The sequence below is a fragment of the Poecilia mexicana genome, unplaced genomic scaffold, assembly GCF_051168715.1.
Source record: "Poecilia mexicana isolate PSO_F unplaced genomic scaffold, ASM5116871v1 scaffold_20, whole genome shotgun sequence".
NCBI classification, from domain to species: Eukaryota; Metazoa; Chordata; class Actinopteri; order Cyprinodontiformes; family Poeciliidae; genus Poecilia; species Poecilia mexicana.
The window spans coordinates 15,040,082-15,053,236 of NW_028263389.1; the positions used below are offsets into that span (position 1 = coordinate 15,040,082).

General features: G+C 40.8%; 1 protein-coding gene across 1 annotated transcript in view; it reads left to right on the plus strand.

The window, feature by feature from the left end:
- Positions 1-10,091, plus strand: part of malrd1 (MAM and LDL receptor class A domain containing 1) — a 43,315-nt gene extending 33,224 nt beyond the window's left edge. The window contains exons 24-33 of the mRNA XM_014982906.2: positions 1,142-1,299; positions 1,890-2,091; positions 2,627-2,905; positions 3,963-4,088; positions 5,500-5,566; positions 7,670-7,761; positions 7,881-7,977; positions 8,089-8,149; positions 9,391-9,498; positions 9,592-10,091. Coding sequence (XP_014838392.2) covers positions 1,142-1,299; positions 1,890-2,091; positions 2,627-2,905; positions 3,963-4,088; positions 5,500-5,566; positions 7,670-7,761; positions 7,881-7,977; positions 8,089-8,149; positions 9,391-9,498; positions 9,592-9,693 — 1,292 coding nt within the window. The 3' untranslated portion in view covers positions 9,694-10,091. The remainder of the gene's footprint in view (positions 1-1,141; positions 1,300-1,889; positions 2,092-2,626; positions 2,906-3,962; positions 4,089-5,499; positions 5,567-7,669; positions 7,762-7,880; positions 7,978-8,088; positions 8,150-9,390; positions 9,499-9,591) is intronic.
- Positions 10,092-13,155: the final 3,064 nt, after the last annotated feature.

Sequence of the window (13,155 nt, forward strand, 5' to 3'; positions counted from 1 at the left end):
GAAATAATGCTACAACTTCGAAGCTCATGAGGAAGAGAGATCGTGCCACTTTTCTAACTTCCTATTGAGACTAGCTATACTGTAGCACTGATGCAGCCTTTACATATAAACATATAAACTTGGTTTCTGATCATTTGTTTATTTCTGTCTTCATCCTTCGACGCTTTTGAATTGTTCTCTGCTGCTGTTTGTGTAAGAAGCTGTTTTTAAGTTGCTTAGTGCTAACGCTAACTTGTACTCGGCAAACAGAGATTCATTATCTGCCACATCATTCGCTCTTTTTCTCATCTCATTGCTTTAGCTGGCAACCTCTGGTTGATGAAAGAATACAATACTGTTTGCTGTTGTTTCTGGAAAGTTGTTTACTCCACGTCCATCAGCCGCCGCCAGGCGTGGGAGGAAGCTCTTTGGCTTGCATGCTACGCTTCTCGTGGTTTAGAGGGATATGTGAGGCTTCCTTATTGTGGTTCTTGTACAGAAAGGTAAAATTGTTCTTGATTGCACAGATACTGTTTACTCGTTATATCACATCCTGCTTGTTTTGCCTCCTGGACGACAAACCTGGGGCTAAATCTGTTTCCAATTGCAACTCTTAACACTTTAATCGCCTTCTGCAGGCCAACTGTTTTTATCGACTGTAAAGATGAATGTGCTCATTCATTGCTTGCTCCCTTCATTGCGGCACATCAGTGAAGTTGAAAACAAGGACAGCGATTGTGTGGTCTTCCTGTAGTCACATTATAAGCTGGATCAACACGTGTGCAGAGCTGATCTATGACAACAGTCTTTGGGTGTTTTTTTTCTTTGTTTTGTTTTGTAGCCACAGGAGGATCAAGTGTTGTGGGCGGGAGAAGGGTTTGCTGTCCGCTGTGGGTTGTGATGACTTTAAATTCCTCCTAACTCATGTGGAAAACTCCCACTTTGTTCTGGCTTTGCACAGAGGCTGTTTCATCTCAGAGTGTAGCCGAGCTGAAGAAGCTCTCTGCAGTATTTGGCTGCGGGCATCACCATTTCACAGCAATCCTCTCCTGTCCAAACATACAATGTTTTGTTGTCAGTGGAGCTGAAACTGGACGGCTTTTGTGAAATCTTTAAGTCCTAGCTTACATGAATGTTACATCGATTGCATCTATCTCCGTAGATGGCGGTGGGAACTTTCTGTACATACATTCAGCCATTCAGAGGGAGGGTGACGTTGCCAAGGTGACGACGACGAACCCATTTCCTGCCAGCATCGGTCTATGTCACCTGCGCTTTTGGTTCTTCATGTACGGCTCGCCCAAAATGGGAACTCTGAAGGTGATCCTGTCACCAGAAATTACTAAAAAAAAAAATCTTTAATTTATCACAAATGTATGTTTTTGTTTGACCCAAGCCAACTTTGCACATTGCTGTCTGCCAAACAGTGCATACTCACCGAAAAAATGACAAATAAAGGCTCCAAGCAGCTCCACTTACAAACTTAATTTATCACGTTTGTCTTTTTCTGGACACATTTGTTTATCAGATTATCTTCAAAAAACAAGTAGCTGAAAAACAAGCCTTATTAGACCTTTGAAAAGCCAAGAAAGTTTTGAAAGAAAGAATATGTCAGGGCATAAAGTGTGACCAGTTGAGAAGCAAAAAGGATATTGGAGATATAAAGGGTAACTGCTATATCTGCAGATAGATGTTGAATCAGAAACATTTTGGAGACTAAAAGCATTAAAAACCTAAGACCCAACAAACACAAAGTCTAATTTGTTATATTATTACTGCTTTATATTACTAAAAGCATCAAGCTTCCTCCACCAACTAATAGGTTCTTCATCATATTGGGTTCTCTGTGATAAAATGTATTACCAATGTAGTACAATACATTTTTAACCTCATGTCCCCCAACACGTTAGGTTTATACCGTTGGAGCTAACGGGACACCTTTGCTTATGTGGGCCACTACTGGAAACCATGGAAACCAGTGGACATATGCCAACGTCGTCCTGTCTAACACAAAAGATTTCAGAGTGACCTTCCAGGCGGAGGTGGGTGGAGACATGTGGACGGACATCGCCCTGGACGATATCTCGTACACAGCAGAGTGTGTGGTCGGAGGTAAAAGATATTAAAGTTTTATTTGGCCTCTTTGCTCTCTCATTTTGCCTCTCTCCTGGTTTCTTCCGCTTCTGCTACTGCCCTCATTTTTCATTTCCTCCCGTTTTCACCTTCTCCAGCTTCTCCCTTTCCCTTTGTGCTCTGACGTTCCACCCTCCATTCCTGGGTTTCCTCATAAACAAGGCGAACCCTCGGGGAGAGGGGGAGAGAGTCAGTGCAGCCTGTTGCCCTGTGGGTCCGTATAAATTCACTCCGGAGATCAGGTCAATGCTGAGAACTAGCACAACTGGAGGAAAAGCAATTACATTTATATTGTGTTGTTTCCTCAGCCTCGCCTCTCTGCTCACTCTTCGCTTCTCTCAACTGACTTTCCAAAGACTTTGAAAACCTAAAAAAAAAAAAAATCCTGTTTCTGTTTCAAGCAGCCATCAGAGTTTCCCCAGGGAAGGATGTTTTATTTGTATAAGCAAAAAAAAACAAAAAAAAAATCTATAAAGAAGATTAAGTTTTACATTTACATGTATCTCCATCCCAGGACCATTAACCCCTCAGCCTTTGACCTGTGACGCTGACCAGTTCCAGTGCACGCACTCGTTCCAGTGCATCCCAAAGACCTGGTGGTGTGACGGCTCTCCGGACTGCGCGGATCAGTCTGATGAAGAGCGCTGCCCGACTGCCCTGCCTGGAACCGTTCCTCCTCAGGGCGACTGTCCCGACGAGAATTTCCAGTGTTCGGACCTTCGGTGTCTCCCTGCCTTACTGCGCTGCGACGGGGTTTACGACTGCCCCAACGGAGAGGACGAACACAGCTGCCGTGAGTTTATGGTCACGTTGTTATTTGGAAACATCTACTGCGTTTCTTTAAGACATTTTGTGATAATTAATGTTTACATGGGAGGGGGAATAAATATGAAAAAAAGTTTAATGTATTTGCGAATGAATACATGGGTAAAAAAAAGGCTTTCTGGGAAACATTAAACTGTTAATTATTTATTTTGCACAAATGAAAACATAAAATAAAAAGCTTTGGTTGTAGCTATAAATAATTTCCTTTTTATATTAAAAAATTCAATGTTTATACGTTTTCAGAATAATAATTTTTATACCCACCATGCATGTTGAGAGATGAAAGGAAAATCAGAAACTCAGGAAAAACTGATATCCATGCGCATGTTGCATCAGATCTCACTATGTTAAACTGTGTATGCATGAATGAAGAGCAGTTATTAGACGATTATGATTAGTTTGACCTACTTTATTACTTTGTCAAGGAAAGAAACAGACTCTACAGAACAAAACGTCATGACACCAACAACTGTAGGTAATGTATATTGGAGAAAACAGCAGGGTCAGGAAAAATGGCCACTATGCTCCCCAGCAGCTTAGTTTAAGCCAATCTACCTAAAAAAAAAAAAAAAATGAAAGAAAACTTTCAGCCTGATCTGGAGAAACCTAAGGAGTGAATGATGTGACTCCCTCTCGGCTTTTAAAAACCCCAGGACCCACCAGCAAACCCACAGTCTGGGAGAAACAAAAAATGAGTCCATAAATCTCCAGCACAAGGTGGAGCTTGGTGATTCAGACCTCCAAATGTACAAAGAAGAATTCAAAATTCCACTCAGAAATCAGCAGGGAGAGAAGTTAGAAGTGGAGAAATATGAGCTCTCCTTTAGATTTTTATAAAAATAAAAAAACGCTCACTGTGGCGTTTTGGGTCTTCTGAAGGCTTTTCACAATGCTATCAGTCTCAACTGCAGAACAAAATACAGAAGTAAACAAAAGAACTGAACCAGAAACATTGACTTTTACTGCCCCAGTTTCTTTCTTTCTGTTCACTTCATTCTTCTCGTGTGTCATCATCTTTTCACCAGCGTTGCTGCAGTGTGAGCCGGGAGAGCTCGTGTGTGAGAGTTGGCCCGGTTGTGTCCCGCTTCACATGCGCTGCGACCACTCCGCAGACTGTCAGCCGTTCCACTCAGACGAGTCCAGCTGCCATGGTAACATGCTTTCTTTTAGCTCTTAATTGCCTCTACGACGTCCCGCCATGTCACAGGTTGCATCGACTGTGAAATTATAATGACCTCACTTCTGCCTGTACACACTCAAGGTGGGGATGACTGCATTAGCCGTGCATTATTTTGGCGATCTTTTCTGAAGTCTGTAATTATATAAGTTGGTTTTATTTATTTATTTTCATTAACTTCTTTTTGAGCTTTGATGTCAGTCTTTACACATTTTCTTAAAACATTTCATCATCTTAGTTGAGACAGATCACACACCTATGTTCTCTTTGTGTCCATACACTCATGGGGCGTCCATCACTTTCAATTCAAATGCTGCTCAAACTTCATTCATGCCTGCTTACTTCAAACCTGCAGCTTTGCAAAGATTTTAATGTATAGCATACACTCAGTGTCGCAGTTTATTTGAGAATTCACCAAAACTTGTAATGGTAGCAATCAAAATGTATTAATCTAGTCTAGTCTAGCTTAATCTAATCTAAAGTCTAGCTACAGTAGCTCTTTTATCACATATCAAAGAGATATTACATGTGGAAATTTTCGACTGAAAACTAAACACTTTCAACCATCTGAGACAAATAAACCAAGAAGAAACAATGTCTTAAAACATGCAGTACTTGGCAAATGTCCAGGGTTCATCCCTTATTCCTCTATATTTCTTATTTTAAATTGATTTTAGTCTTTTCAAATGGCCCTACATTCTGCTTCTACAGACTTATGAAGAGTTTTTATTTAGCTTTGTGTTTGCAGTGCTGCACCTGAGTTATTTCAAAGTGCTGGTTAAGCCTCATAACACTGGCAAATAAATCAGTCACCAATAAAATCAAAATTTCATATGATTAATAATCTAGGAGCATCCAGAGCAATTAGGTGACCTTCAGAAATCACCTGATTTTTTTAATGAAGTCCAATTGGGTGTATAAATCCAGCTCTTCTGTGCAAGGGCGTAAATCCCATCTGATTATTGGGGGTGGGGACCATAAACAGGGAAAAATTAATCCTTATTTTTTTTTCTCAGAGAAATGGCAGATTTACTTCATTCTTTTTTTCTATTGCCTTTTTATATTGATATTGTTTAAGTCCAAATGTTTGTTTTATGATTTCTTTGGGGGAATGGGGTGGACCATTCTGGACTTTTCCAAATTGGGAGGGTCTGGGCCCCCTCAACCCCCTCGGGTTTTACGCCCATGCTTCTGTGTGCCATGAAGACCAAGGAAACAGCTGTTAGGTCAAGGAGAAAGTTGTGCATAATTTTAAAGCTGTGTTAAGATATTAAATGTCTTTGAACATCTAGTAAAGTTATTCAGGACAGACATCAACAATCCCAACAATCGCAAGATATTTGGCTTGTTTATATTTGCAAATGTAAATTTGTTTTGTTTTGCAGAGTGCCCTCCAGCGTACTGCCAGGGTCACGGTTCATGCCATCTTGAGGAAAACGGACCTCTGTGCTTGTAAGATGCAGGCTGATGCACAAAAACTTTTAAAAGTCTACAGATATGCATTGTTTTTGTTCATTCCTTTGTCTCCACTACCCTTTATCTTTTTGTTTCAAAAATGAAAATCCTGTCAACCTTTACTTAAAAAAAAGACATGCTTCTGTGCTTATCCCTCTAGATTAAACATAGAGCTTCTGCATAGTTTCCTGGGAATCTCTTCCTCTAGTAATACAAACCTCAAAAAAAACAAAAAGCTGTGCATTAGAATGATATCCTTCCATTTCAGCTTTTACCTTTCAAAAAGCACGTTTGCTTGAATGATGCGCCACTCTCTTTGTTGGAGTTTCCTTTTTTTCATTATAATTAAGCTCATGAATGGAGTTTCTCTGCATCAGCAGCTTGGAATGTCAGCGCTGAGCGATTTCACTATAAAGGTAGGAATGCTGTGATGGGACTCGCTGCCGAATCTGCTAACATCATTATGTATAAGTGAATTCTCTCTGAGATGTTCACGTTTCTCATTTTTTTAATGTCATTTCTGCTAAAACAAAAGATGAGTTCTGCAGCAGGTCCTTAAAAAAAAGCACAGAAATGGACCTGAACCAGAAAACTCGACGTTTCTTAAAGAATTACTTCTTGCTTTTACTTATAGAAATCAATGAACAAAATAAAAATAAAATTGTCAGAAGGTTCCTGCTATTCTGTTTCACAGGAGAAATTTAGTTTGTATTTTCATCTTGGACCCATGTTGGCACACTTATGGGTTCTCCTGGTAAAGACATGTAAAAAGTATTACATTTTAGTATCATAATCAAACAGTGAGAAACTAGAATAACTTCTCTTTAATCTTGAGAACAGATTTATTTTGAGTCTGAACTATTTCTGTTTTGATCTGATTTGTTTTAGATCATTACCCTGAATCACCCAGCAACAACTCATTTTTGGCCAAATCGCAGGCTTACGAATTAAGAATAAAATAAAATCCTTGTATGTACTACAAAAGATATGTTTCTTTTATATGAATTGCCAGGGTTGAGCTAACCCTGACCATTCCCACACATAATATTTCCTAATGTGGGGCCATTATTCCATACATTCTTTTTTCTGCAGTTTTAAGTGTTAAATTAGTCTATGGCAATAAAAGAGGCCTTTACAATAAGGTGTTTTATACATCAACGATAGAGGAGTTTACATTTTAAACTGAATTAACTGTGGATTGTCTGGTTCAGACCACCCTGAATTTTGGTCTGCAGCCATTTTGCTTTCCAACCAACTCCCCACTCCGTGTTAAGAAAAAGAACTCAGAAAGTGTTGATCACCAAAGCTTCTTTCTTATTAAAGGTTTCTGTTTAATTTTTTTAGTTTTTTTGTCCCTCATTTCCCGCCTTCCATCAATTTGTAAGAGGAAGTTACTGCCGTCATGCACTGCTCAGTGTGTTGTGGAGACCGTGAAGCTTTTCCAGCGTGCAAGACGGCAGTGCAGTAGATCCCAAGCCCAGCACTGGGAGGACACCTCAGGCTCACTGTTGGCATCAGGTTCCTCCCGGGGAACTGGGCCAGGAACAGCCCACTGTCACACAATCTGGATACTGACTCCCTCTGAATGATAATGCCACTGTCTGTCTTCGCTGGAAGCTGTGTGTTTCCCATTACAGGAAAAATATCGAGATGATACTGAACAGATGCTGACATGGAGCCGAGTCTCTGTTCGGGAGAGGAAGAGCTCACTCGGTTTCCCAGACGTGCACATTGCCAGGCCGGCCAAACTATTTCCAGAGTTTCCGAGCTGGACGTCCAGCAGATATTTCTCACACCACTTTTAGAAAGGGAAATGGCTCGACAAGACAATATGCAGTCAGATGCTTTGTGTACTGTACTGTATTAGAATATTACATAAACAAGCAATCCTGTTGCAATCTTTTCTATCATTCTTAGCCCTTATTCCCATGTTTCTGAGGCAGAGGGTGAACCTTTTCTGACCCTTAAAAATTAGATTTTTTTTTAATACCTTGGTCTGGACCTTTTTTTTTTTTTTTGCATGCCAAAATAAAGCATGTGATTCCAGCATCCCTTTAAACACACGTGTGGTCACCTCTTTGTGTTTTTTTTTGACTGCAGGTGTGAGCCGGGATGGTCGGGCAATCGCTGTCATGTGAAGGAGAAACCGTCCCTCACCACCTCATCACCAACTGTCGAAGCCACGCAGCTTGGTAATAAAGACGCACGCCTCTCTAAACCTCCTGCATTAAACCGTCTCATCTGCATCTGGATCCTTGCAGTTCGTAACTCTGCAGTTAACGACAGGATCGAATTCGTCCCTCTTGTCTAGATTCGGTTTACGCTGGCATCGGTATAGGCCTCGTGCTGCTCTTGGCTGGACTCGCCGTGTGCTTTCTTGCCCTGTGCAAGAAAATATGTGGCTTTGTGTGAGTCCTGGTTTTTCTGTTTCTATATGTATATATATAAGATCCCGGTTCTGCCAGTTTATAACCGGTTCTCGGTTATAAAGTCATGAGCATGTTTTACTGGATCCACAGAAAAGCTGACCCAATGAAATACGGCGTGATGGATAATCCGAGCTTTGACTGGAGAGCAGAGGTCAGTGCACAGAAATGTCCAATCAATCACCGGTGGAGTCATTTTGGGTTTCTTAGCTGCACAAAATTCATTTTTCCACCATTTGGTCCCACACTTATTCAATAAGTGGAGCCAACATGAGAGGAGGTCAGAAGGTGATCGCCAAGCCTTTTTGCCTGATTAGGTTTTTGATTTAGGATTATTGATTTAGCCTCTCATGAGTCCCTCTGCAGTGTTTAGGGGCTGCTCAGTACACACTCTGCGACACATGTAGGACCATAAACAACCAGCGTGATCAGCTGCCAAACCAAAAGATACAAAGCCTTTTGGGTAGCAGCGTTTGCTCGAACAAAAAAGGTTTAATTCTCACACAGATGTTGCTATTATTGTTCACCGACTGCACGCCTTGTTCCCTGCAGTTTTAATCTCAATAGTCATTCCTTGCCATCATGAGAAGCAACACACACACACACACACACACAGGAGACGATACGATCACAGCCGTTCCGTTGCTGTAATGGCTGATGTGTGACTTTGGGGGATTCATATGAGGGGATCAGGAGAAGAAAACGAGTGAATTATGTGTTCAGACACGTAGAAAGTCGTTTTTATCTGGTTACCAAGTCAAATAAGAACACTAGAAGGGATTTGGAGTGCCTCCACTATAATGAAATTTAATGTGGTTATTATGGAATAAACTGTGCTGTGTCTTTTTCCTGATGTGTCTCATAAAACCTTTTTACGTAAAACAAACATCCATAAGAGAAGTAATAACTCTCCAGTGTGGAGAGGCCTGCTCTGTCTATCCATCCATCTTTCATGTTTTTTTCGTAGCATTTTAAAATTAATTCAGAGAAGTATAAATCAAAAACGCATATAAATATAAAAATGTGTTGCTTAATAACAAATGTACAGCTCGTTGTCCAGCAGTTTGATTCAGCACAGACACAAATACATCATAAAGCAGTTCTGCTTTGTGCATTAATACTGACATTGTCAGCGTCCCTCTGCTGCCATCCTACCACTGAGGATGCAGCTATTATTAGAGAGTGTGAGTCTCAACTCATATCTCTGCCACTTCAGCACTTGTTTTGCAGAGCGCTGGAAGATAGTAGACGATGAAATGTTTTTATTGAGGTTAGGGATGTAATTATAAACGCCTGGCTGCATAACAGGTCAGTCCGGTCACTTCCCCTTGTCCAAGTGCTCTCGCACATCAGAGCTCATCTAATCTTTTTTGTTGTTGTTGTTGTTGTTCTCAGAATCCATCAGAGGACAAAAGTCCAGACAGCGGTCCACCCATTAACCCCAAAACGAGTGACGGTCTTGGGCTTCCTATCAGCGTCTACCCCTGGAGAAGAGAGGTGGAGGTGAGTTGTCTCCGCATCGGCTTTTGACCTCCGACTGTGCGTATACGTGTCTGTAATGTGATCCTCGTCTCTTCTTTCTGCATTTATCTGCAGCAGGGTTCAAACTGGAAAGACGCCAAGCTATCCTTCTCCAACCCAATGTACAATTACCCCTGTGACACTAATGGCGCTGGCAACAGAAGCTCAGAAGAATAAAATCGATAAAACATGATGGGTTGGTTTTTGGCATGTTTCCATGATGTTGAAACACATCGGTAATCTGAATAAATAGCGAGAGAAAAAAAACAACAACTTATGCATATTGTATAGATATGAACTTTTGGGAAAATTGTGAAGAAAATCTTTGAAATGTTAGTTCTTTTTGTCGTTGTTGTAAATGTTTTTTTATTTTTTTTGATCAAGTATTACATAAAAACAACCCAAAAATAAGTCACCAGACTAAAAAATGTTTTATGAAAATGTCTTTTGTTTCAACTACAGATGCAAGTCTTTTGATGTATGCTTTCACCATCTGTGCACGTCAAGAGACTAAAACTGTAACAACTAAAATACTTATAAAATGATATATTTTTTCCCCCCCATCTACTTTTGCACTATTTCGTGTCAGTGGGTCACATGAAATCACCCCAAAATACTTTGTGGTGGATTTTATTGAATTTTCAGAGTCAGATTATACTTCAGCAATGAAGAATAGGTTTTATTTAAGGCTTTCTACACAAACGCATTTATGCCTATTTAAATGCATCAACTTATTTCTGCCTCAAGAAATACGGAGATGCCGCCACCATAGATTTCAGGTTGTCTTTTAGTTCCACAATAAGCGAAGCTGATAGAATCAGTCATTTTTGTCAGATTCTCCATCACAGCAGAGTCTCTGTTGAGTGTGTAAGTGCAGTACATATTTGACGTCCACCGGTTTGATAAAAATGAACAACGTCAGGCCGCCGAAATGAAAAATACAATCCAGTGAAAGAAATTTGCTGCCAAGCTCAGCCACCGAAAAAGCAACAGCTCAGCCTTTTTGCAGTCTCTCCATCGGTTTTTTTTCCCCCCTTCCACCTCACAACAATCAAACATGCACACACAAACATTAGAGCCTTCCACTTGTCATGCACAGCAGCTGGCCGAAAACCTGCAGCAATCGGTGCGTCTGACCTGGGAAAACTCTCTCTGGTAGCTTCGTTATTCGTGCAGCTGAATGGCTCAGAGAGGAGCCACTGCGTGCCACGAGCTTTTGTTTCTGAAGCAACATCAGTCAGCTTTTTCCCCTTTGCAGCTATTGTGACAGTTGTGCTCACCACCAGGCTCAGTCCAGCCAAAAGGTCACCGTGTATTTTTTGCATACATCGCTGTTCAGAGACGTCTCTGTCATGAAAGTGCTCCCGTAAAGTTCATCTGCGAGAGCCTTCGGGGACTTTTATTTGAAAATAAGAGTTGACTTTTGTATTTGTTAACAAGCTTCCACTTAGTGCTGTCTTGGTTGAGTACAGTAAGGGTTCTCACTGGACAGAGGAGCAGCCCAGCATTTTTATTTTATTTTTTTAAAAATCTTTTTTAGTGTGAGTGCATGACAAAATGACTGTTTCACCTCTGTTGTCACTGAGCATGACACTCTTTGCTGACCGTCTACTAGAGTTTCCAGCTCATTGATTCGGCAAAAGACAGAAGAAGAAGACCAGTGAGCTGTTTCTGATGAAATGTGCAGTGATTCTGGAGGCTGCAAAAGGGTTCAAAAAGACTCAGTTTAGTTTGGTGCCTTTGTGCGGCTAAATATTTATTTTTTTTCCGTTGGCTTGCAAATGTTGGCGTAGACTTTGAAAGATTCTCAAATTTTAACAATTTACGCTTCCGTTTCTGTTCAATAGATACATTGGCCATTATAACTGACTATTGTGACTGCTGAATGCTGATATTTCTATTTGATTAATAAAGGACTGCTTTTCAGAGGTGTTTTTGTACTGGTGAATGACTCCGCTACAGATACACCACCTTCCCAAAGTATAGGGTCACCTCAGTGAACTCCAGCTGTGATAGGATGCCACCTGTGCAATGAGTCAGGTTGTAAACTCTCTTTCCCTCCTGCTTATTCCACAGTCAGCTGTCAGAGGAAGGAATCTGGGAACATTTTATGCAGTGGGGTCACATAAAATCAGAGTGGGGTCAGAGGAAGCTGGGGGCCATCTTTCAGTGGAGTCAACAGCTGTAGACGTCCAGACTTCCTGTGGCTGTCAGGTTAGCTCAAGAACGGAGCAAAGACAGCTTTATGGATATCCAAGGTTGGGTGTGGCTCCTTAGTTCCAGTAAAAGAAAGTCATTTTGGACAATTTCATGCTTCCAATATTGAGGGAACGGCTTCTTGATGACCTGTTCCTGTCCCAACATGACTGTACACAGCAAGCATCCTTTCAGAGCCCCTGTTTGAGGAATGGGATGTGATTACAGCTCAATGTGTAAAGGCAAGTATCTCAATGACTTTGGCAAATATTGTGTTAAATATTATTTGCCTGCCTGGTTCAGGGGTTTACAACCTGTATCTCTTTAGTGACTTGCTTAAAATTATTATTTTTTTATTCCCCAAATTCTTTTTCTACTAAGGTACAATGTATGTGACTTTTAAAGTTCGTTCTCCGTGAAAATAAAATACAAGGAAATACATTTATTCTGTTCTTGTACAGTTAATTGTTTGTCTTTATTCTAAAACCTAAACATAGAGATAAAACCGTGGCTCTAGATGTGGGCTTTCTGAATGAGCCGTAAGAGTGATTCTTTAAAAAGAAAACATTTATCTGAGGGATACAAAGCTTAGGGTTTATAAATGCAAAATAAAATCATTCTATTGATTTCTGATGGTATATTTCTTAAGGAAAAAATAATCTAATTGTCATTGATACATGTTTGTCATGTGGAGTCCCTTCATATGCATTCAGTTGACTAATGAAACCAGCAACCCAGCAGCTGGTATTATATGACACTGAGGAAAAGCGCAAACGCCGCCATAAAGAGCTCGTTTATTAGCCTTCGTCCATGACATTCTCTTACAGAATCCAGTTCTAGTAAGTAAACCTGTGCAGCACAGTTTCCACTGAGGGAGAAACAAAATGTTTTCAGCTCCCCTTCATGTCACTTGAAGGGCAATAATGTGAAATGCGCGAATGGAAAGATGAAGACAGAGTGTAACTTGTTTCCCCTGAAGTTTTTCTCTTTTTTTTTTTTCCTCTTTCTGTGGTTTCTGACTGCCACATGGCTTCTTTGTTCTTTGTTTATTAACTGGTCGATCGTTAAAAAACACTTCGGTGACAAAACTCAGCTAGCTGGATTCGACTCAGTGGAAAGTGTTTCACCTGCCAGCGCCATCCGACCCAAAGAACCTGACTTTTCAGTAATGACGTCCAGAATGTCTTGAGGCTTTTTAAATCCCCACCCCACCTCCAGGGAGACCAAAGTGCTGTTAGATCTGCAGCCAAGCTAAAGTTCACTCTATCTGTGAGTGATTGTGGTTAATGCTGGAGCTGGAGGGGTGTAAGGACAACTTCCATCCAGAGATGCAGAATGCTTCATCACCCACAGCCTCAGCTCTTTCTATAAGAGCTCTGCAACAATTTCACAAAGAGCTTGAGCCTCTGGGGATCAAAAAAAGTAAATGATACGTTCAGTCTT